Raw genomic sequence first — 24,944 nt, 5'->3', positions numbered from 1 at the left:
AAAACTTCATTGTAGGCTTTCCACATCCCCATACTGCTCCCACCGCCACGGTAGCCTAGTGGTAGAGCGTCCGCTTCGAGTGTGGGAGGTCGTGGGTTCGATCCCCGGCCGCGTCATACCAAAGACGTAAAAAATGGTACTAGCAGCTTCTTCGCTTGGCGCTCAGCATTAAGGAGATAGTGCTAGGACTGGTCAGCCCGGTGTCAGTATAATAGGACTGGGTGGGGTATCATGCCATGTGTCTACGGCGTGATATTCCAGTGAGGCAGCACTATAAAGTTGGGCATTGTGCTCACTGCTACAAGTAGACACCGTCGTTTATATGACTGAAAAATTGTTGAAAAAGACGTTAAACCTGAACGCGCACACACACACACATACTGCTCCCACATTTCCCTCCCAGTTCGATCAGTTTGTTTATACTGTATCTTGATTGATATCCGTTACACCTGTTCTTTTTTCTGTTTTGCTGTCCTGGCTCAGTTGGCTTATATATATAAATAATTAAATGCCATCAAATAGAGCTCTTATATATAAATACAATTGTAATATGCTTTTCTCTGTTAAAACACTCTTACGCTAGAATGACGTCACATTAACGTGCGGTGACGTCAATGTTTTTGTTGCGGCCAAGAAAGAGGGCTACTATATTTTATCTACTGTTTTAGATTAAGGGCATATTAGAATAGAAATAATTTATACCAAAACCGTATTTTAACACTATTTATACACTTGGGCGGTAATATGTCGTACAAATAATTTCATTCGGGCTGCGCCCTTATGAAATTATTACACCCGACGTATAACCGCCCATCTTGCATAAATAAGTGTTAAAACACTGTTTTGCCATAACTTATTTCTTAATTAAAAAATGAACTTGAGAATCCTAAAATATGATCACATAATTCAGTTTCATTCAAAGAAATGTTTGTAAGTCTGATCTTTATGTTCCATTTCTTTTCTTTTCCAGTATCATAGTTTAAAATGGCAACCACAATAGCACCTGAAGGAGTACCTCCAGAAGTTGTCAATGCTCGGAGGACAGAATCTATAGATGCTCCACATATACTCAGCCTTGTAGAGGAATCAACAAATTCTCTCTTTGGAAGAGTTAATGTTGTTAACATAATGTAAGTGACAGGTTTCACATCTTCAAGCATCAGCTTGGTTGATGTATCATTCTACCCAGATACATAGATGTAAAATCCTATGTTAGTAACAAGACAGCTTAGATGTTATGTTAAATTTCTTGTGTAAGCTGTTATATCTTGTTAATTATTGAACTGTAGTCACAAACCAACTGCAAATGAATGATAAATCTGCAGGTATGTATTCTAGAAAAACAAACCAGTTAAAAAAGACTAGCAAGAATTTTAATTTAGCCTGTTTTTGTTAAGAGAAGTTTAACAATTCGATGAGTTTTGCAAAGATGAAAGGTACAGTGGCTGCTTGGTATTATGATAGCTTTATTAGTCATTGTGGAAATTCCTGTTTCAGGGGTACCATTCTCAAACATGGTCAGAAAATGTATTTTGAAAGGAGCTGATTTTAATTTGAAATTTGGAATACGATGAAGTTGGATTTACAATGTAATATCAGAGAAGTGAAATTGATATGTCTTATTGGTAAACATAAATATGCCTCAGTGTTTTTAAAACTTCAGTTATTGCAAATACAAAAGTATGACTCTATATCAAGGACATTAATTTTAATTCTTGTGTCTCAAAGTTAGTAATTATGGAACAAATGACCTTGTCAATTTCAGAGAGAAAGCTGTGCTTGCAGTCACACTATGTAATGATAAGGATGAGATACTGGGACATGCAGCATTTTTTGACTACCCGAATGTGGCTGATGTAGATCAAGCAGATTGGCAGACATGGCTCAATACTTACTATGACACAACCAAAAGCACTCCACTAAACAGTTTGTTTCTGCACTATTTTGTGGCAAAGAAGGAGTATGCTCATGGATGTGCAAGAGAAATTGTCCGTACTGCCTTCAATGCGGTGCCTGATGCTCACTTTCTGTATTTGGCAGTGCCTGTAGGATCATACCCAGGTAATCAAAAAAAGATGATGGTAAGAATCATGGGGGCATGATTTTATTGTGGTTCTATCTGTGTTTGTGCTTGTGTGTGATAATAAGATTTATTACAAATGATAATGTTTTTCTGTACTTCTTTTTTTTATAAGGTATGTGTGTGCATCGTCTGACCTTAGGAAAGTATTTTTTGCTGAATGACACTTACTAGTATATAATAAGATGAATTGATTGCTACAGGAAAACAAAGTAAATGAGAACTTTCTTCACATAGTTATTTAATTATTTGAAAGTTTGCAAAATGTCTCCTGAGAAATCAAAGAAGGTTATCAGAAAGTGTTCAAGATATAGATAAGAATAATTCTTTTTTCATAGCCTTTTACTTCTTCAGGTTGATACAGGCTGTTAAACACAAAGCATATTGCTGTTTGAACTAAATTCTGAATCTTATAATAATAGACTTCTTTTTCTTATATTGGATAGGTGTTTTGATGTTTAGTTATATTTGAGCCATGCCATGGGAAAACCAACATAATGGCTTTGCGACCAGCATGGATCCAGACCAGCCTGCGCATCCACGCAGTCTGGTCAGGATCCATGCTGTTCGCTAACAGTTTCTCCAATTCCAATAGGCTTTAAAAGCGAACAGCATGGATCCTGACCAGACTGCGCGGATGTGCAGGCTGGTCTGGATCCATGCTGGTCGCAAAGCCATTATGTTGGTTTTCTCATTGCGCGGCTCATTTAGATAATGTTATTAGAAAGAAGGTATTACTAGTATCTGGCAGAAGGTATACTTATGCATGTATTTGTTTTCATTCATTAGAGTCATTCCTGGCTGATATATTCAAACCGTTAACAACGAAGGCAGATAAGTCACCAAGTTCTTGTGCTATGTTCTGCTGTAACAGACACGAACATGTACCAGTAGTACATGTGAGACAGGCAAGGTAAGTTTCTGCAGAGTCTAATTGTACCATTGCAATATTCATTCTAGCCTATATAACTATGTCCCATCACACTTATATATTATAAGTGGTCATTATTCACAGGTTTCAGGTATATACATCACAATGAAATAAGCTGATGCCTGTTAGAGCTAGTTGGTCTTTGTTCACAGGGGGACTTTTAGCTGAGATTTGACTCTTCTTGCTCTCAACATTTTGTGTGGATTATTTTCTCAACCCGTAACCGTTGCTTTGTCCTTAACGTGGCTAACTGGCTGTTAAGTACAACCTATCTTTAGGCTTTTATTTTGTTGTATTTACTGGTAACTCTCTTTTATCTGTAACTAGTAACAAATGTTTACAGTGCTCTTAGTTCTGTTAGCTGAAATACTTTTTCAGTTTATTAAAATTGTGACTTCATAGTATATTAAAAAATAAAACATTTCATCTGATTTTACCAGGGTAGAGGATCATGATGATCTAACACCAATATTCAATCGTCAGAGTGACATGTTGAAGATGACCTATGGGGATTACTTTCTTGCGGAATTAATCGAAGCACAAGATGACAATATGCAGTGTCTTGTGGCTGAGGTATGCTTGTTTTCTTTAAAACATTGACCTGAAATATTGAGAAATGCTCTCATAGACACCTTGAAGGTTACATGTAGATTTGCATCTGTCTGCAAATTCATTAAGACAGACATGCTTTTATATTTAATCTTTTTTTTTTTTTTCAGTTTTCATTCACCTTGGTTGGAATTAATGACTTTCTTTTCATAAACCTAGGTGCATTCATGACAGTGTAAACTGCCACACTTCAAATAAGAATGGAATTAACTTTTTTACAAACAGAATATGATCAGCCCATCTATGAATTACGCTATGTTTGCAAATTATATTCTGTCATTCATTTTGCATGAACTCAAAAATACTAGTTCATTTATATTTACATTATATTTTCATTTCCATTTGTTAATATTTTTTATATAATTGCACATATTTTGTTGTACGTAACACTATAATCAATTTCACAGTCATTTATTTGCAAACAGAAGAGTTGCGATGACATCTTAGCACCATTTTCCCTGACTACATGTGGGCATCATGAAAACAATGGTACATTGTCTCATAGTGGCATTTTGTAACTTTGATACCATTCCTTTTGCGAGTCAAGATAAATGAACTATAATTTGCAGTGGAAAGAATAGGAAGAATGTTAACGTAGTCCATTAAAAATTACAGACTGATAGCGAAATAATTCTTGCTTAGTCTTTCAAAAAGACAAAAAAGATTCTAATATAAAATGTTATTATTTCAGGTTGGTGGAACAGCATATGGATTTATGAGTATAAGCAATGATGTTAACTATGACTTACTAAATAAGTGTTTTGAGCTCGGGCCATTCCATGGTCTCCGTAAACCAAGTGATAATGATGAAACTGAGCCACCAAAGACTCCAACTCCTTCCCCACCTCCACAAGGTATGTGAGTTTGTACAAATTTTTTTGGTTCACTTAATGCATATTTAGTCAGAATGGCTTGAAAATATATACTGGTACCAATTGTATCAAATACTTACGAGACTTTGGTTTATTAAAACATGATGCTTACTTTTTACCAAATTTTATTAGAAATAGATAAAAAACTTACGTGAAAATGATTGGATTTGCTTATTTTGGCAAAGTTTTAGTTTTCTCATTTCCGCAAATTTTGCCAAAGAAATCATCAGTTGAATGAATTTGTTTGGGATCAGGTTGAATAAAGGTGAATAAGTTTGCATTGAGATCAGATTTGTAAATATTTTCCTCACAGTTTAAACAGTTGAATCTCTCTGAACACATTGTCATCTTTATATTCATTTTCATCATTAAATGATTTAGACCTTAAGAAAAAATAGGCCATTGACAACTTACCTTTTCAATAAAATTTTTAGCAAGTTTTCTCCGAGTTAAGCATTAGTAGTTGCATTACAGAGATGAAGAGATCACCTTCAGGTAGTTCCAGCAAGTCAGGTAGCTCTGGTAAGGGGGAGAATACAGAGACAGACATGTCCAAAATGGCGGATTCTGTCAAGGAGTCAGTGGCTGAATCTACACAGAAGTCTGAGGAGAAACAAGAATCTGGCAACAGTAAACAATCAAGTGGTAGAAGTTCCAGATGTATGTAACATTATATATCTGTTTTATCTTTTCTTGTCATTTTTCCTTAACATGGCTCATTTGTTCTAAGTTTGAATTTGACCCACAATGCACCCTTGCCATTGGTCACTTTAAGGGCTGTGCTGAGAAACAACCAGTTAGGTCCCAGTGTAATAGAATTGAGTTTGGAAACCAGTCACAGAGTGTAAGCTTGCAGTGGTCAGTATTTAGATTGTTTTAAGAAGCAACCATTTTGACTTTGGAGACTGGTATTCAAACTCAGTTTTCTATCCTTAGGTCAAGATTATTCTTGTATTAAAGCTAAATTTTATAAGAAAATTTGAAATATAAAAAGTGAACTGAACAGACACAATATAAACTTCCAAGCAACATGCACAGTATGAGGAAATGCTTTGTTGTGAAGTAAAACAGAAAGTTCAAAATCTATCAAACATTCTTTGAAGCTTAAGTCATATGACAATGCTTTATTTGAGCCCAGTAATAACTTGCTTTTTACCATATTTTCTCCAGTGAACAGTGATGCCAGTGATGTTAAAGTGAAAGCTAAACTTAGTGATGCTCAGATGGTAGGGAGTCAAACATCCCTGCTGAGTCAGGAAGGTGATCAGGCACAACAAGATCTTGCATCTGGAAAGTCTTCTCCAGCAGTAAGTTATAGAGTATAAAGATATGAAGGTACCTGAGTTATTCCAGAGGTGTAGTTTGTCTGCGAGTGTACCAGAGTGTTTACATTTACTTCGTCTATTTTGTGTCGTAGATAGTCAATAAAGACCGAATGTTAAAAAAAAGGATATATATTTTTTATTGACATTGCTCAGTCCAACTGAAAATTATTGGAGCTACAAATAGAATGCTGTATTGATATACCCACAATTTTTGCACTCAGGTTTACCCTTTTACCTAACTTTTAAGTAAATGACTGTTGCATAATATATAGTTTATCCACAAAAATTCTGTTGAAAGACCATGGAGCTATAATACTTGGATTTCTAGTGATCCTTGATCTATGCAACAAGTCTGGCTCCCTTCATATCAGAGCATACAAGACAGTCGTAGCTCATGTTATTCAAGCTGCTGGTATTGAATTACATACATGTATTCTTCTGTGAGGTCAGTTTCTTCATGAGAAAGCCATTGTTTTGAGAAGGTTGAGGTTGTTATTATTGTGATAGCTAGTACCTTCATAAGTTAATAAACATTGTCACTGTTTGAACTGAACTTGATTAGTGTGTTGATTCTCTCCAACAAAACAAAACAATTTTGTTTAAAAGATATGGAAATATGTTTCATTATATCAGTACAGTTTATTATATACTTTATTTTGTGAACAGATTTGTTCAGAAAATGCTCATGCTTTAAGGAAATGTGCCCGAACGAATTGTACCTAAAGTTTTCTACATAATTCAACTTTATGAATGCAAGATAAGTACCAGTAATTACATGTTACTTTACAGATTTTCTTTTTGTCATATTTTTTCCATCATTTTCCTAATTTCAGTGTATTGTTTCCAGTAAAAATATAATTTTGAAGATGTATACATTCACTAATTTCAGTTTGACGAAATTATTGGTTCACCAAAGCCTCCAACTACACCAGCAGGCTCACACAAGAGATTTGTCCCCACCTACATGGGAGAGCCAAATGCTTTCAGCATCCAGCTATTCTGTATTGATGAAAGATATGAGATGAGGTTTGTATAGAATTGTTATTGTCACACTAAGTACAATAGCTGAAGCATATTCTCTTGACTTTATCAGTGTAATTAACTTACTTCACAGATCAAACTTTGTTATTATTAATGACCTTTATAAATGGTGATTAAATTTTTACATTCATTTTTTATGAACTCATCAGTCTAAGGGAGGGGTGAACTTACCTACAGCTTTTCCCTCTGCAATGTAATGTTTAATGTGTAGCAGATAAGTAGAATAACATTTCCTCATCTGGTTCCTCCTACATGTGTACCAAGCATTTAACCTTTATCCTGCTAAATTTCTATAATGGACTGGTCCATCATTCCATTTGGGCAGAACCATTTATCATTTGAAGGGCAACAGATGTGCAGGCTGATCTTGGTCTGCACTGGTCACAAAGGCAGAATCAAATGCCGCCAGCAGGCTAAAGGTTGATAGACTATTATCACATTAGGTGTTCTGAATGTGTTTTTCTATTTAAACACACTGGAGATCACATTAGTTGTTCTGAAGTACATTTTGTTTCTATCTAGACACTCAAGAGATTACATAAGGTGTTCTAAAACACTTTTTTTTTCATCCAGACACACTGGAGATAACGTTAGATGTTCCAGATAACAGTTAAACTGTGTCTATCCTGGTTCACTGGCGAAATATTTTTACTGGATAAAAAATAATGGGAATTTTTAGAAGTCAGTAACATAATAAAACAGTTGTTTCATTAAACAGCTGTTGTTCTCGGCCTATTGGCATTTAGCATCATCTCAAAGGTTAACCTTGCTGCACTGGGATGAAGTTTCAATTGTTTCCTGAGCACTTTTAGAATTACTGTATACTACAGCTTATTATGTTATTTTGTCATTTTGATATGACAGGCTTGGAATGTACAAAGAGATTGCAGTCTGTGAAAAGTAGTGGTTTACTTACCCATGTTTATAATTTAAAGGAAATTGTATGTATTTGAATTCATTTTTTTTTATCAGATCAGCAGACTTTCTGGCAAAGGCATTTGAGCAGTTCCCTGACAGAGATTTCTGTATTATCACTGTACCTCACTTAGTACCAGAGTTTCCTTTGCTGCAGAACTTTGTGGTGAGTTTTATGTTTGTTTCACTTGAATGGCATTTGCAGGGCTGATTACCCTTGGATAACAATGTGTCAAGGTCCAGCTACTTAAGACATGATGGCACAATTGCTTTGGAAAAACAAAGCTTCGTATTCATATTGAAAGATCATTCAGTAAAGTACAGTTCTAATGTAACTATTAATGAGCTGCACCATGAGAAAACCAACATAGTGCATTTGCGACCAGCATGGATCCAGACCAGACTGCGCATCCACGCAGTCTGGTCAGGATCCATTCTGGTCGCTTTCAAAGCCTTTTGCAATTAGAAAAACCGTTAGCGAACAGCATGGATCCTGACCAGACTGCGTGGATGCGCAGGCTGGTCTGGATCCATGCTGGTCGCAAATGCACTATGTTGGTTTTCTCATGGTGCGGCTCATTTTCTTTTTCTATGTAAATTGCTTTGCATCTTATTTTAACTGATTTTTCAATTCCTAGGTATAAGATGATAATAATGTGTACTGGGAATTCATGGTGCTAAATTCTGAAATAACATATCACTTATAATTGAAAATGAGCCTTTATACCAATCTAATATTTGAGATTGCAGTTTGTCAGAGAGGGTTATACCAAAATTACAGATCACTTTTTACTGACTGTCCAAGTTACATTTTGCCATGATTTAAGTTGTTCTGGAGTAAATTATTAGGGCCATAGGAAGAGTGGAATTTGGGCAAGAATAATTGTTGATTTATTATGTCTCCCCCCCTCTGGGGGAGACATATTGTTCTGCCCTGTCCGTCCGTTCGTCCGTACGTCACACTTCATTTCCGAGCAATAACTGGAGAACTATTTGACCTAGAACCTTCAAACTTCATAGGTTGGTAGGGCTTATGGAGGAGACGACCCCTATTGTTTTTTGGGTCACTCCGTCAAAGGTCAAGGTCACAGGGGCCTGAACATGGAAAACCATTTCCGATCAATAACTCGAGAACGACTTGACCCAGAATGTTGAAACTTCATAGGATGATTGGTCATGCAAAGTAGATGACCCCTATTGATTTTGGGGTCACTCAGTCAAAGGTCAAGGTCACAGGGGCTTGAACATGGAAAACCATTTCCGATCAATAACTCGAGAACGACTTGACCCAGAATGTTGAAACTTCATAGGATGATTGATCATGCAAAGTAGATGACCCCTATTGATTTTGGGGTCACTCCGTCAAAGGTCAAGGTCACGGGCCTGAACATGGAAAACCATTTCCAGTCAGTAACTTGAGAACGACTTGACCAGAATGTTGAAACGTCATAGGATGATTGGTCATGCAGAGTAGATGACCCCTATCGATTTTGGGATCACTCTGTTAAAGGTCAAGGTCACAGGGGCCTGAACATCGAAAACCGTTTCCGATCAATAACTTGAGAACCTCTCGACCCAGAATGTTGAAACTTCATAGGATGATTGTTCCTGCAGAGTAAATGACCCCTATTTGTTTTTGGGGTCACTCCTTTAAAGGTCAAGGCCACAGGGGCCTGAACATGGAAAACAATTTCCGATCAATAACTTGAGAACCACTTGACCCAGAATGTTGAATCTTCATAGGATGATTGAACATGCAGAGTAGATGACCCATATTGATTTTTGGGTCAGTCTATTAAAGGTCAAGGTCACAAGGGCCTGGTCATGTAAAATCATTTCCGGAAAATAACTTGAGAACCACTTGACCTAGAATGTTGAAACTTAATAGGATGATTGGACATGCAGAGTAGACGACCCCTATTTATTTTGGGGTCACTTGATCAAAGGTCAGGGTCACAGGAGCCTGAACAGTGACTTGAGAACCACTAGGCCAAGAGTGTTGAATCTTAGCGGGATGACTGGACATGCCAAGTAGATGATCCCTATTGCAGCCAACCATCAGTGTCTCTTTGACTTTCGCTCCTGACCCCTATTGACTTACTGCCTATAGCACTTTGCATTGGGGGAGACATGAGATTTTTTACAAAAGCAATTTCTAGTTATTGATTCTTGTTATATCATCAGTTGATTTGAAAACTAATCTTTATAAAGAGGTTACCATAGTAAATATATGATTTAATACTAAGCAGATTTCTAAACTGGCTGTTTTAATTTACAGAGAGTAACGCCCAGGTGTCCAAGCACTTTATCACAAGAATTGTATGCTTTCCATAGATGTGGGCTACTGAAGTAAGTCCATATAATTATGACAGTCATTTATTTTCTTAAGATATATTGAAATTTTCTTTAAAAAAATTCCACATGGATAGTACTTTTTTTTTTTTAAAAAAAGGCCGAAATTTTGGTTACTGCTATCTGAAATTAAAGACAGTTATTTTACTGAAAATAATATTGATGTTATCCAGTAAGACACCTTTGTGTTAGCAAGGAAAAGCAGGTTTAATGATAACACCTGATGCTTGTTTCAGGGACTTTGCAGTGCGTCCAGCTCTCAAGACGGACTATGATGGTGTGGAAAAGTTGACCAAGACTATAGATCTGCATCAGAATCTTCTCAAAGATCTAGCACAGTATAACAAGGCTAAGAGAGATGATGTAACGTACTTTTTTATTGTAACTTATATATATATATATATATACTAGTATGGAAGTACTGAAGAATGACACTTGTTTTAGTGCAAATGATCAGTCCTTTTGGAAAAAATGAGAGATAGTTTACTAGTTGGTGAAATGGGTCTCATGCTTAAATCTGCAGTTGAATTATACTACAAGGTTTTTTTGGGAGCTTTCTGTATTAAAATGACAGGATTGATGACAATAATTCACATTATTTGGATTATTACTGTTTCAGATTTCTGTGTAGTTAGATTTATAAAGACATTCAAATATTGCCTATTGTTTTAATGCAAATACATTGAAATTAACTTTGTTAGGGAGAAATTGCCAGAATTAGTCAGACAGCTAGGAGAACTGCTTGTGATCTTGTTCTACTACCTAACATTACACTTACATTAACCTCCATAAGGACTAGTGACTTGTTATTGTATATATTTCACAGCCCAAAAAAAGCCCATGTTTTATCTTTTGGTATATCATGTTTCTATAAAATGTTTTTTGTATATAACATGTCAGAGTATGTTCATTGTTTTGACAGGAGGGTACAGAGATTCAAGCATTTGTTGCTACCAGTCAGTCACAGGTTGTTGGTGTGGCAATCATCAGAATAGAAGAGGTAAGTTTGATCCAGTTTTCTCTTATTCTCACATGCACTACAAGACTATATGATACCATTTTGTATCTTTGTGTCATGAATTTGTGGAGCTCACTTGCAGTGAGTTTTGCATAATTTTAAAAAGGCTGGTGTATAAGCCTTTGTAAGTGCATGCATCTGTCTGATTTTGTTTGGACAAAAACTGACATGCATACAGCAAATTTATTTATATTTACATGAATGTTAACCTCAGTGAGATGTGTCACACACATACCTCAGGTTTCTATATAAAAGGTTATGATCACACTGGAGGGTTTGGGGCAAAGGTCATGTCAGATCTTGTCTGGGCCGTAACTTCGATATACATATCTCAAGGATCAAGGTCAAAGAAGTCAAAGGCCATTTTAGAGATTGTCTGGGCCATAAGTTTGACCTGCATGGAGCAGTCATTTTTGTTTGGCATAAATGTTTGCCTCAGTGAGATGAAGTGTCATATGCAAACCTCAGGCCCTTATCTCAAAGGTCAAGTTCATACTTAGGGGGCAGAGGTCATATAGCATTTTGTATATGCCTCAACGTTTACATGCATTTAGCAATCTTTATTTTTGGCAGAGATAATTACCTCAATAAAACACATACTGCCAAATGACACAGTTCCCTATCTGGTGAAGGTCTAACTAAGGAGTCAGCTGTTATTTCAAGTCTTGTTGGTGTTGTGATTTAGAATTTTATGGAGCTTTTGTTTTCAATTTGCTGAAATATTTGAGTTATTGAAGTGGTGTGCCAACAAATAATGGCCTCAACATTGATGCCCTTTGGGCATCAATATTCTGCTTTGTCTTTTGCCTCTGACTTGTGTGGGCAATGTCATATCATTTCATGTCACTTACCAGGAAAACCAAAACCAATTAGAGTAAGTGACTGTCAATACATATCTGAAAAGTACTTAAGTAAATGACTATAAACATATATTAAACCTGTAAACAAAAAATATAATGAAGCCTTTTTTTTCAGGACATAGAGTATATCAGATCTCACTATAACATTGAAGATTTTATCTACTACAACCATCACAAGAGATCTGAACATGCTAGAGTTCATCATTTTGCTATCAACCCAATGTTTTCTCATCTCTCAAAACATTTCCTCAAGGTAAATATTTTTTATAAATGTACTCAGTTGACCTTGTTATTTCATACATTAATTTTCTGTTGTTCAAAAAAAAAACATACTGGCTAGGATGTCTAAAATATGCTTTGCCTGTCGTGATTTAATGATGTTTGGTGCAGCTGCTGTTTGTGATGTTTATGATGTCATTTGCTTAAGTGTCATTTACCACTGGTGTGTAATGTCATTTCCTTCGTGACATTGTTATTTGTAATATACAATGTACTATAAAAGTTTAATTTACATGTACTATAAAGTTATTAAGAAAGATGTCATTTCTAATCATCATGATGTTTCATTCAAATGGCTGATTTTATACATTCTTAAGGATGAAGTGAAAAATAATATTGTTATATGTATTTTTAGTTATTTTTACTTGATTTGTAGGTTTCTTTGACTATGTATTTCGCTTTACTTTATTCCAGGAAGTTCTGCGTATAGGACATAAAACATGCCTGTATTATCCTCTGTTCCCTCCATACACAGACAAACAGGTGAGACACAAACGCAGACACTCTGCCAATTTTCTCATATTTTTTAAGGGATTACCTATATGTCTCTGAAACTTCTTAAGTTGCCATATTTTGCCATATATCTTAAGTTGTTGTCTGTGGGTTTTGACAACGGAGAACTTTGTTACTTTCAACTCATTCAGTAAAGCGCTAGAAATAGTAACTCTGAAAGTAAGATCTAAATTGCAAAGTAGATATTTTGATTTATTGAACATGGTAGTTTAAGCAAGATCAAATGCATTTTAGTCATCAAACCTATATAAATTGGGTTCTTGATCTAAATTTGATTTGCTGTAAAAATTATATTTTATTTTGCAAAATGATAATTTTTATGGAAAAACTTAAATTTTTATTTTCCATTTTTTTGTGAGCTGATAGCTTGAACAATTATAATCTTTTATTATTCCCTAACCCCAAACACAGATGTTTTAGCTCACCTGAGCAAGGCTTCGGTTCAGATGAGCTTTTAGTATCATCTTGTGTCCATTGCCTGTTGTTCATCTAACCATCCGCATTTGGCTTGTGTTTAAAAAATAACATGCTCTTGTTTTATTTGATTTTGACCTATTGTTCACGTAAATTATATCTATATAAGATCTTGATTCCCTACAAAAATCAGCCTTATTTGGTCATGGGCACTAGTTATTATAGCCCCTGAAATGACAAGCATTGCTGATTTTAGTCTTGTATACACTCCAGCCCCTTCTTTTTTTCAATGATCACAATCTGGTGAAGCTTTTATTATTATCATTCTGTCTATTGTTCTTCTTCTGTTCATTCCGCATCCATCCATGTAAATAATACCATGTTCTTTTTTTATTTGATTTTGACCATGTTAGTCCCATTTGCAGTCTGCAGACTCAGGGATACAAGTTTAAATGGTCAAGGTCATAGTTCTAGGTCAAATGTTTAAGATCCACTGATTTGGGCCAAAAATTTTAATTTATGGTTGACTTTGAGAGGTAAGGAATGTCCCTAAGGTGAGTGAACCAGGACCATTTGGTCCTCTTGTTTGAAGTTGAACATTTATCATTAAAATGTATGATAAAGATAAAAGGTTATATTAAAGTGAAGTAATTTGATGCAGTTTTGATAAATATTTCATCTGTTTGAAAGATCAAAGTCTGCAAGAAAATAGAAGAGAATCAGCACACTCGGGAATGGATTAATCAAAGCTACTAGATTGACTGATTACTTATCAATTTATATAGTTTATCTTTTTTTCAATTTCTACATCATTGTGAAGGCTAATGTAGCTTGTAAGCAGAGCTTTGTCGGCATATTTTGTTTATTAGCTCACCTGTCACATAGTGACAAGGTGAGCTTTTGTGATCACCCTTTGTCCGTCGTGTGTGCATCCATCCGTCCGTCAACAATTTCTTGTCTGCACGATAGTGGTTTCATTTATGATTTTATTTTAACCAAACTTACACACAACTTGTATCACCATAAGATCTCGGTTCCTTTCTTGAACTGGCCAGATCCCGTTATGGGTTCCAGAGTTATGGCCCCTGAAAGGGCCAAAATCAGCTATTTTGATCTTGTCTGCACAATAGCAGCTTTATTTATGATTTGATTTTTACCAAACTGGCACACAACTTTTATCACCATAAGATCTTGGTTCCTTTCTTGAACTTGCTAGATTCCATTATAGGTTCCAGAGCTATGGCCCCTGAAAGGACCAGAATTAGCTATTTTGCCCTTGTCTGCACAATAGCAGCTTCATTTATGATTTTAATTTAATCAAACTTGCACAAAACTTGTGTTGCCATAAGATCTCAATTCCTTTGTTGAACCGGCCAGATCCCCTAATGGGTTCCAGAGTTATGGCCTCTGAAAGGGCCAAAATTAGCTGTTTTGACCTTGTCTGCACAATAGCAACTTCATTTATGATTTGATTTTAACCAAACTTGCACATAACTTGTATCACCACAAGATCTTGGTTCCTTTCTTAAACTTGACAGATTCCATCATGGTTTCCAGAGTTATGGCCCCTTAAATGTCCAAAATTGGCTTTTTTGGCTTTTGCAGCCATATAGAGACTTCATTTATGGTTTTATTTGATACAAACTTCCAAAATATCTTCAACAACAATAAATCTTGGATTCCATGACAAATCAGATCCATTCGTACTTTCCAGAGTTATTTTATATCTGATTACCTCCCCTGATTGTAATCAAAATGGATTCATATCAGTAAGTACTTACAGGACTTATTTGAAATTTCATTATTGTCATTAGTTGGACCGAGCCAATCAGGGTAGATAACTATGGACTGATGTTATGTCAAATTACCTCCCTTTATTTTTGAAATTAAAATTGGTATATCTCCGTAACTAATGAAGATACTGATCTGAAATTCCATTTATGTTAACAGATTTATTTGGCAGATCCTTCTTTTGTTAACTTACAATAATTTTCTTTTGAATTACTTCCCTTTTACATTACTATAAATAGCCTATTTTTAGTAACTTTTTTGTTACTGGCCGTAGGGAAAAACCGAGAACTTTTTTCTGTGGTACAACATGGATGGCACCTCCAATTTTTAGGTGTATTTTGACATATCTGTACCTTGTAAGAATTTTGTTTTTCTTTTTGGTTAAATTTCTTTCCTTTGTTGTTCCTGTCCTTTGGACTTAGATATTTTTTCTGAGGACCTTCTTGTCCTCAAGTGCAGTGATAACAGGTGAGCGATATAGATCCATCATGGCCCTCTTGTATAATTTTATTTTGATATTGAGAAGACTTTTATGGAAAGGCTTTTAGATAGTTGAGTGTTGCTGTCCTCCAATAGCTCTTGTTGATTTTATCATGCATTTGATTTATTTTTGTTTATTACAGGTGGTTGAAAACTACTCCCTGATTAGCTGTCTGCGGGAAATGGTTCCTGTACGACACAGAAGGCAGATTGTTTACCCTGTTGAGAACCTTGGTGTTAATGCTCCGTCAGATCGGGTCCTGGCTCAGCGGGAACCATATGCTCTCAATCATATCAACAGGAAACTTACACTGGAACCAAAGGTTTGTCGCATTCATCTGATCTTTGTGGCCGCAAAATAGGGATTGGATGGTCTTACAGACTTTTCCTTGCATGCATGGCAGTCAATTTCTCAATAATGTTTTGCATCAGACTTTTGGAACCTGACTGGCTGCTTAAGGGTAGTGGCTGTTTAATATAGCTGACTGCTTAGGCAGGTTCTACAGCTGTATTCATCAAAGTAATAGGAATTGACCACAAAGACAAAGATAAATGATGTGATTGTTGTTGTTTCAGGTGACGATAAATGCTCGTATAGTTGTGGTAGGAGCATCAGACGTTGGAATAGGCTTTCTGGAAGCACTTGCTTACTGGTAATTAGTATTCTCTTTGATGTAGATACTGTAAATTGGGTTATTTTCATGTAGGCTTTATTTTATGATAAATTTTTATGGTTTGGAGCAATATTCATAGTGTTAAGTATTCACGAAATGTGAGTATTTATGATTAAGAGCATAGTGCCACATGATTAACATTCACAAATACTTTGTATTCACAAGTGGTATTGTTTGCAGATGTTAGTGAAAATAAAACACTTGTGAATATTACCCAGTGTATAGTAGATATTTCAGTGTAAAGGGAGACAGATAATTTTACCTGATGTTTATCTTTGATATGTTTTGCATTTATCTACAGGGATAGTTATTGGAGAAATACAGACAGAATCTAAAGTTTACCAAGTGAAAAAATGGCCATATAAGCTATTATTTTATAAACTAGCAGAAATCAGTTCATCAAAAATATACAGTCTGCAGAACATAAAGTCTAAAAACTTGCAATATATTGTCCTCATCAAATTGCTAGTATGATTTATGCAACCAATTAAGTTAAAAGGTTTTGTGAAACCTGATCTTCTTTTCCATTAAGCATACAGTATTTCTGGGGCAGTGTATTAAAATTATACAGACTTCAAGACATTTTTACTTTTTACCATCTAAGATTTTTAATTGCAGCCCACATTTACAATTCAACAACTTGACATTGATTTCACCACATGGTCTACCAGGTGATATGTCAAAAGATGAGCAAAGAGATCTAATGTCATCAACTAGCCATTGTTACAGTCATGACGAATATGCTAAAATAGCTCTACAAGCTTCCGTCAATGTTGTTTATGGGAAGATGACTTTCATTGACCGGAAAAAGAAGCTAGTGAGAGTGAGCGGCAACACGTTTGTACCTTACGATCACTTGGTTCTATGTACTGGAGAGCAATACCAGGTTCCCATGCCAACTGGAGCCAGTGTACAGTCTGGTGTAACAAACGCGAATCTGCCAAGCAACCCTGAACGCAGGTTCATTGGGGACAAACCGAAAAATCTGTTCACAGTAAATGATGCCTATGATGCTGCAATAGCTCTCTACTGGATCGAGAACAGTCTTGTCAAAAGTCAGAGTATGTTTGTCTTTGGAAATTATTTTTTTTATGAGTGGCATTATTTTTAAAATATTTACATGTCTTGTTTTTTCATTACAGTGTATAAACTAGATTAATTTGCAACCATTTGAAATAGCCATACATTTAACTGAATAAGACCACTTTATCTAGCTTTACTGGCACAGTTAGGAAAGTATTAGGTTTCGACTCTTAATACAGAAAAAAATGCATTGGGCTTTGTTTGGTACCAGATTGGTTGTATCCTTTGAATTTATGTATAGATGGTCCTGTAGACTTCGTATATGTTCCTTGAAATGGAAATACAGTAAATTACTCCTTGTTGCTTGAATTGAGTAAGAACAGACCCACCTGCTTAGCTCAATATGGAGAGCCCAGATCTGTGGATGGCATGGTCATGGGTTTAATCTTCATGTGAAGCATATGTTCTTCATGATGATTTAATAAAAGACATTGTGTCTGAAATCATTCATCCCTCACCTCTGATTCATGTGGGGAAGTTGGCGGTAACTTAAGGAGAACAGGTTTTTACTGGTACAGAATCCAGGAACACTTGTTCGGTTTACTGCCCGCTGTAACAAAACTGAAAAACTGTTCAAAAGAAGCATTTAACTGAAAACAAACAAAATGAGTAAGAACGTAAAAAATCTTATTTCGAATGAATTGACTCCTATAAATAAACATATTTATTTGCATGAATTGATTACTTTCACATGTAAACAGAATGAATTTATTACTTTACAAGTAAAAGTAATTGTTTTACATGAATTGATTATGGTACTACACTTATTTTGCACACATGTGAAATATTTGATTATGTGTATTTTCAGAAAAAGTCATTGTGTATGGGCAAACTTTGGATGCATACACATGTGTTCAAACTTTGTTATCAATGGGCCTGTCAGGGGATAAAATCTTCTTGGTACAGCCTCCACCCCAGTATGAGGTAGGTTCAACATTTCATACATTTTATCATGCAGCAGGGTGGAGAATGAGCCTTTGACACTGTTTTTAGGTAAAGGATGCATGAGTGTTAGAATTTTTGACACATCCAGTATATTGCACAATTTTGTCTTAAATGGTTCAAAAACATTGCAATACACACAAATTATGAATAAAATCAACAAGTTGCTTTGTATTTACATACATGTACTGTTTGCAGCGCTTCATGAAAATTAGTCTTTCATATAACAAATAGCGGATATATGCTTGTCGCAGTGTAAGATCAAAATAACTTTCATCAAGTGAACACCCAATACAATATTTTTATGAGTGGCTATGCCATTTGTGAAAATATAAAACTATGGTGTTTACGAGTGAAAGATAATTTTATATTACATATTAAACAAACAGATTTTCTTTTTACTTCTTTTATTGTCAATGGTTTTAACAAAGTCATATCCATTTTATCAGCGAAACATAACATGCATTGCATTATGACCTGTAAATGTATTGTAAATTAAATGATACTGAAGTATTGTACTTTACCTACAGATCAATAAATCATAAATCAGTTATCCTCTTCCACGGAAATAGTGCTGTATGACTTTAATGTAACTTTTCACTTAATACACTTTAATCAATATCTCAGCTATTATATCAAATCCTTTTAAAAAATAAACTCATGAAAACAGATTTAATTGATAAAAGTCAGCTTTTAACAACCTTTCATAAGAGATAGTAATGGCTAGATCTCTCTTAAGATTTATTAAGTATCAATTAGTGAATTAGAATGCATTGTGACTTAAAAGGCATATTTGTTCCTCTCAGTTGATTTTTCAGCTTTGTCAATTAATGTTTTCTTATGGGAATGGTCTTCACATTTATTACTATATGTTTGGGATTTTATGACATGTTCATTATTGCCAAGAGTCATTGGATATTTCTGTGATGCCTAAATCAATACAAGCACAGAACTGACTTTGAACTTTGTTAACTTTAAATTTAAAGTATTTCTTTAAATTATTTTTTTTTAATAGTGAAATTGCTACGTTGAGCAGAGTTAATAGAATTATCTCTGTGAATTCTGTAATATATAAATGATAACATGTACACCTATTGTTGACTTCTTTTTTTGAAAACATCCTGCATAGAAAAATTATTTTATGTAAGACAGTTTTCTGAAGGAAAATTCTTGACCACCCATATCTGTGATACATGTATCAAAAAATACTTATTTGTCTGTCTGTCTTTCTGTCTGTTTTTTTTCTGAGCCATATATTTGAAATTGAAAATTAACTTTTCTAGAAGCTTGTTAAGATGGTCATTTTGCTGATATCTCTGTCAGTGTATAGACGTGAGTTTGTATTATATGTAAACAATTGTGTTATTGGGAGGATGGTTTCTAGAAAATAGTGTCTGAATATGCACTATGATTCTAGAGTTATTGCCCTTAGATTTATAACCCCTATATAACTGATTTATAACTGCTTTTTTGTTCATCTGGTGCTATTTTTATATGCCTGTTTTGGAAAAAAGTACGTATTATGTGACGGTGTGTGCATCTGTCTGTCATATATCGTGTCTAGAGTATAACTCAATAAGCATTCAAGGTATTGACTTTAAGCTTGGCATGTAGGTAAGTGGCAATGAGACAATATGCAGAGAGCATGAACCAGCTCAATAAGTTAAAAGTCAAGGTCACAGCAAGGTCAAATCTGCCTGTAATATTTTGTGTCCTAAGCATATCTTAATAAACATTCAATCTATTGACTTCAGACTAGGCATATAGGTAGATGGTGCGGACACAATTTGCACAGGGTGTGAGCTTAGCAATTCATAACCTCTGCTGCTCACCCCCCCCCCCCCCCCCCCCCACCTACCACCACATTACATGTCCCTCCGACATGCAGACCCCCAAACCCCCACCTACCACCACATTACATGCCCCTCCGACATGCAGACACACACACCAAAAAAAGTTTTTACTTTCTCCACCTCTGATCAAGTTCTATATGGGTTTTTTCTCTGCTATGTGGAGCTCTTGTAATAATTAGTCATATTGTGTTAATGTTTGGTGTGAGTATTTGTATATCACTCATACCTCCTTTTCTGCAAAAGTTTTGGAAAAAAAAATCAGTATACTATTTCCAAAGTTAATGCTAACCAGCATTTTCTCTGAACTTTTTGTCTTAGCATATAAGCTTAAGTGGATAGTATATAATCATTGGAGAATTCTTTTCAGCAAATCTAATCAGAATCTTCATGTTTTCCTAGAGCTATTTGTTTTCAATTAATTAGAAAGTCCATTTATCACTTTATCTGGTTGATATTTTGTGTGAGCATTTCTGTTACCAGCTTTCACTATTTACATGGCAGTTATTTCTCCTGAATGAGTTAAAAATGCAACTTTTAATTACATTTTTTTCCAGTGAATTCTCGAAATGTGAAAAATATCTGGTATTTACACAGTGAAAAATATTAAATATATTTTTCACTAGTAAAAAAACGATGAATTGGGTAAAATTCAAAACAATTTACACTCATTAACATCGTATGTTACACTTTCATTCATGGCTTTGCCACTCGTGAAAATATTGCATCTAGTGTTCACTCGAGAAATATATTTCAATCTTACACTGAAACAAACCAAATATCCTCTATATAACTATAAAATTAATTTAATAACAATTCCTGTGAGTTCCATTGAATTTACTTGTTCAGTTTGTATCTATCTAGAATTTTGAAATATCTACACATACTTCCAAGTAATTATAATGTTGTTGACTAAAGTAAGTTTTGTAACTTTAAGGACCAGTTATTTTTAGCTCGACTTTTTGAAGAAAAATTAGAGCTGTTGCACTTGCCCTGGCGTCGACGTCGACGTTGGTTAAAGTTTTTGATAAAGTCAAATATCTCTGTTACTACTGAAGCATTTGACTTGAAACTTAAATATTTATTTACTTTCAAAGTCTACACCAAGAGAAACAATTCCCATAACTCTGTTTGAATTTTGACAGAGTTATGCCCCTTTTTAACGTAGAATGTTTTTGGTTAAAGTTTTATAAAGTTTTTACTGGCAAAGCTCTAATTCAGAGTCAAGCACTGAGAAAAGTCAAGCATGCTGTCTGACGGACAGCTCTTGTTTTGGTTGCTTAAACTTCAGCTGAGATTTTTGTTCTTTGTTTCAGACAACATGTGTAAATGATCAGGTCATAGAAGAGGCCATGTTGAAAGCAATGCAGGAATGTGGTGTGCACCTACATGTTGGCTACATTCTGGCACAGTGGAATGATGGTGAGGACTGCTCGGAGATCAAGTCAGCCAGTTTTACATCAAATGATGAGCCTCTTACATTGGACTGTGCTGTAAGATTTTTTTAACTTTCAGTTCTGTTGAAAAGGCCTTAGCAGCAACTGTGAGTTTCATAATCACCCGGAAATATCGTTTTCTTAGATCGGTGAGGTTGACTGTTTCAAGAAATGCAACCTCTCTGCCAGTAAGTGTTTGCCACTGGAGATGTGTGTTGTTCTGTTGGATGACCTCACATACTGCTGACAGCATAATTTTTACTTTGGCAAGTGCACATGGGTAAATCACAGACGGCTGAGTGATTTCCCTAAGGGTATATATGAGGAATTGAAATGAAAAATGAAATATTATACCTGTGCATTCAGGTTTACAAGTATCTATACCATATCGCCTGATTAATTTTAGATAAAATTTCTGATAATTATTTTCTTATTTTTTCTATTTCAGGCTTTTTTCTCCTATTATCGTAAGGGTGTTGATTTCGAAGCTTTCAAAGGTAAAATATTAATGATACATATATATATCTGAAATAAAAAAGTAACGCATTCTAGGATGTGCATATATCCAACCTTCTCCTTTTTATATGCCCAAAGGGAGGTATTATGTTATGACGCTGGTGTCCATCTGTCCGTCCGTCCGTCTGTCTGTCCGTTAGCAATTTCGTGTCCGCTCAGCCTCTGTAACTCTTGAACCCCTTGAAGGATTTCAAGGAAACTTTACACAAATGTTCACCACACCGAGACAATGTGCAGAGCGCATGTTTTGGATGTCTCGCTTCAAGGTCAAGGTCACACTTAGGAGTCAAAGGTCATATCAGTTTGTTTCATGTCCGCTCTGTAACTCTTGAACCCCTTGAAGGATTTCAAAGAAACTTGACACAAATGTTCACCACACCAAGACGACGTGCAGAGCGCATATTCCGGATGACTCGCTTCAAGTTCAAGGTCACACTTAGGGGTCAAAAGTCATATCAGTTTGTTTCGTGTCCGCTCTGTAACTCTTGAACTGCTGGAAGGATTTCAAAGAAACTTGGCAGAAATGTTCACCACACTGAGACAACGTGCAGAGGGCATGTTCCGGATGACTCGCTTCAAGGTCAAGGTCACACTTAAGGGTCAAAGGTCATATATGACTTTGCTTTGTGTATATTGCTCTGCATTGCAGTGCTCTTGTTTTTATTTGGCAGATCTCTTTTTTATACTTATAATAATATTATTTTTTTCTTTTAATTACTTCCCTTTTATGTTACTATAAATAGCTTATTTTGAAACTTTTTTATTATTGGCCTTAGGGAAAAACCAAGACCACTTTTCTGTGGTACAACATGGATGGTACCTCCAATTTTTAGGTGTATTTTTACATACCTGTACCTGATAAGGATTTTTTTGTAGACTTTGAATATTTTTTTTGTGGACTTAGATTTGTTTTTTGAAGTTTTCCTTTTGTTGTTCCAGTCCTTTTGGCTACAGCAGTCAAGTTCTTAAAATTTTGCTCCCATCTAATGATGTAAGCCTTCGGGCGTATATTGCCCGCATGGTGGCGCTCTTGTTTCCCATTATTTCCAGTTCACTGATACAGAGTATTTGGAGTGCTTGCCTACTGTCCCTATTGCCAGCATCTAGATTTTTTGTTAAAAGTTTTGGTGTACTTTTAATTTTCTAATTTATCATTATTATTCATGGGGTGATTTGCAGTAAACTTGATCAGTTCTTTTCTCAACATCATCCACAAGGTTTGTTACTCTTGAGCCAATCCTTTTTTCCATAGAAGGGTTTTGCTTATTTTATTTCTATTGTACCATACAACGTTACAGTTGTAGTCAAAATGAAAAACAAATAATGACAGAACAATTTCTCTATGGATTTCCTTCAAACTTAAAACAGTAGTTCATCATTATCATCCACATCATAAATGACAACGTCAATGACTCTATGAACAATAATGCTTAAATTATTATGCCCCATTTTTACTTCTTGTTGAAAACCAATAGCCAATAACTATTCCAATACTTATGTGAATTATAATTACAAAATTGTTTGCAAGTACATAGAGCTTACAGATAGTTACCTTCTTTCTAGATTATGTCCCCTTTTAATTATCTAGCATCAAATAATAGCCGATTTGGTTTGACTGAGTCTGTTCGTGAGAGGTAATGAAGTATACAACACACCTTGTGCCCAAGAGCACCGGCTTAAGCAAAATTCTGTAATTGTATTTAACAGAATGTTCTCCATGATCCCAAAGGACCAGAAAATATTACAACACAGTCTGAGTAAAGTAGAGACAGCTCTTGTTGTGAAGAAACAAGACTGACAACCCTATTGTCTTCCCAGTGTAATTGATCATTCAGACGGAATTAAATATTTGTTTTATTAAAAGTTAGACGTTTCATTGTCAAAAAAAAAAAAAAAAAAAAAAAAAAATAGCATAGTCTGTAAAGATTAAAAGAAATATAAGATTTTGACATTGAATGAGTTTTTACCAAATGTCACCAAATAATTTTATATTCTGTTATATTAATATGATATGATTATTATATTTACAGCAATCAATGATGCATGTCTGGTGTATGATGGGAAACTTGTGATTGATGCTTACTTTCACACAAATGATGTGTCGATCAGGGGTGCCGGTTCCCTTACAAAGTTCCAGAGGAAGTACCAGGCAGAAAAATGGTCACATGCTTGTTTCAACTCTAAAGAAGTCGGAATACATGTAAGTAGTCGGACAAAAATCATGTTCATTTTACACAGATGTGCAAATACGTCTTTTGAAATTGTGGCTTGAAAAAGGTAGGTAATTTATATAACATTGTCGTTTGCAGGTATAAATATTAAAAAAGTTAATACTTCTGTATTTTCAAAAGCTGGTGGAGGGTGTTGTTTTTAGCTCACCTGAGCCAAAGGCTCAGGGTGAGCTATTGTGATCACTCACCGTCCGGCGTCTGTCGTCCGTTGTCCGTCCGTAAACTTTTACTTTAAACGACATCTCCTCATAAACCGCTGGGCCAATTTCATCCAAACTTCACAGGAATGTTCCTTGGGTGAAGCTCTACAAAAATTGTTCAAAGAATTGAATTCCATGCAGAACTCTGGTTGCCATGGCAACCGAAAGGAAAAACTTTAAAAATCTTCTCAAAAACGAGAAGCCCTAGAGCTTAGATATTTGGTGTGGAGCATTCCCTTGTGGACCTCTACCAGATTTGTTCAAATCATGACCCCGGGGTCAAAATTGACCCCGCCCGAGGGGTTATATGATTTTACATAGGAAAATCTTAAAAAATCTTCTTCTCAAAAACCAGAAGCCTTAGAGCTTAGATATTTAACATGTAGCATTGCCTAGTGGACCTCTACTAAAATTGTTCAGATCATGACCCCGGGGTCAAAATCTTCAAAAAAATTCTAAAAATAAACCAGACGGCCTAGAGCTTATATATTTAACATGTAGCATTGCCTAGTGGACCTCTACAAAATTTGTT

At 35.3% G+C, this 24,944-nt stretch overlaps 1 protein-coding gene across 1 annotated transcript in view; it reads left to right on the top strand.

Annotated features, from left to right (window-relative positions):
* LOC123524181 (cilia- and flagella-associated protein 61-like) overlaps positions 1–24,944 on the top strand; it is a 54,089-nt gene that overhangs the window by 1,683 nt on the left and 27,462 nt on the right. Inside the window, exons 2-22 of the mRNA XM_053541272.1 lie at positions 971–1,130; positions 1,766–2,061; positions 2,870–2,993; positions 3,452–3,584; positions 4,312–4,474; positions 4,967–5,152; positions 5,663–5,799; positions 6,707–6,843; positions 7,831–7,939; positions 10,052–10,122; positions 10,362–10,488; positions 11,048–11,125; positions 12,119–12,256; positions 12,697–12,765; positions 15,624–15,803; positions 16,057–16,133; positions 16,773–17,215; positions 18,046–18,161; positions 21,346–21,522; positions 21,914–21,962; positions 24,012–24,181. Coding sequence (XP_053397247.1) covers positions 985–1,130; positions 1,766–2,061; positions 2,870–2,993; positions 3,452–3,584; positions 4,312–4,474; positions 4,967–5,152; positions 5,663–5,799; positions 6,707–6,843; positions 7,831–7,939; positions 10,052–10,122; positions 10,362–10,488; positions 11,048–11,125; positions 12,119–12,256; positions 12,697–12,765; positions 15,624–15,803; positions 16,057–16,133; positions 16,773–17,215; positions 18,046–18,161; positions 21,346–21,522; positions 21,914–21,962; positions 24,012–24,181 — 3,126 coding nt within the window. The 5' untranslated portion in view covers positions 971–984. The remainder of the gene's footprint in view (positions 1–970; positions 1,131–1,765; positions 2,062–2,869; positions 2,994–3,451; positions 3,585–4,311; positions 4,475–4,966; positions 5,153–5,662; positions 5,800–6,706; positions 6,844–7,830; positions 7,940–10,051; positions 10,123–10,361; positions 10,489–11,047; positions 11,126–12,118; positions 12,257–12,696; positions 12,766–15,623; positions 15,804–16,056; positions 16,134–16,772; positions 17,216–18,045; positions 18,162–21,345; positions 21,523–21,913; positions 21,963–24,011; positions 24,182–24,944) is intronic.

The sequence above is a fragment of the Mercenaria mercenaria genome, chromosome 1, assembly GCF_021730395.1.
Source record: "Mercenaria mercenaria strain notata chromosome 1, MADL_Memer_1, whole genome shotgun sequence".
NCBI classification, from domain to species: Eukaryota; Metazoa; Mollusca; class Bivalvia; order Venerida; family Veneridae; genus Mercenaria; species Mercenaria mercenaria.
The sequence above is the reverse complement of the archived record's forward strand: the minus strand, read 5'-3'. Positions and strand labels throughout refer to the sequence as shown.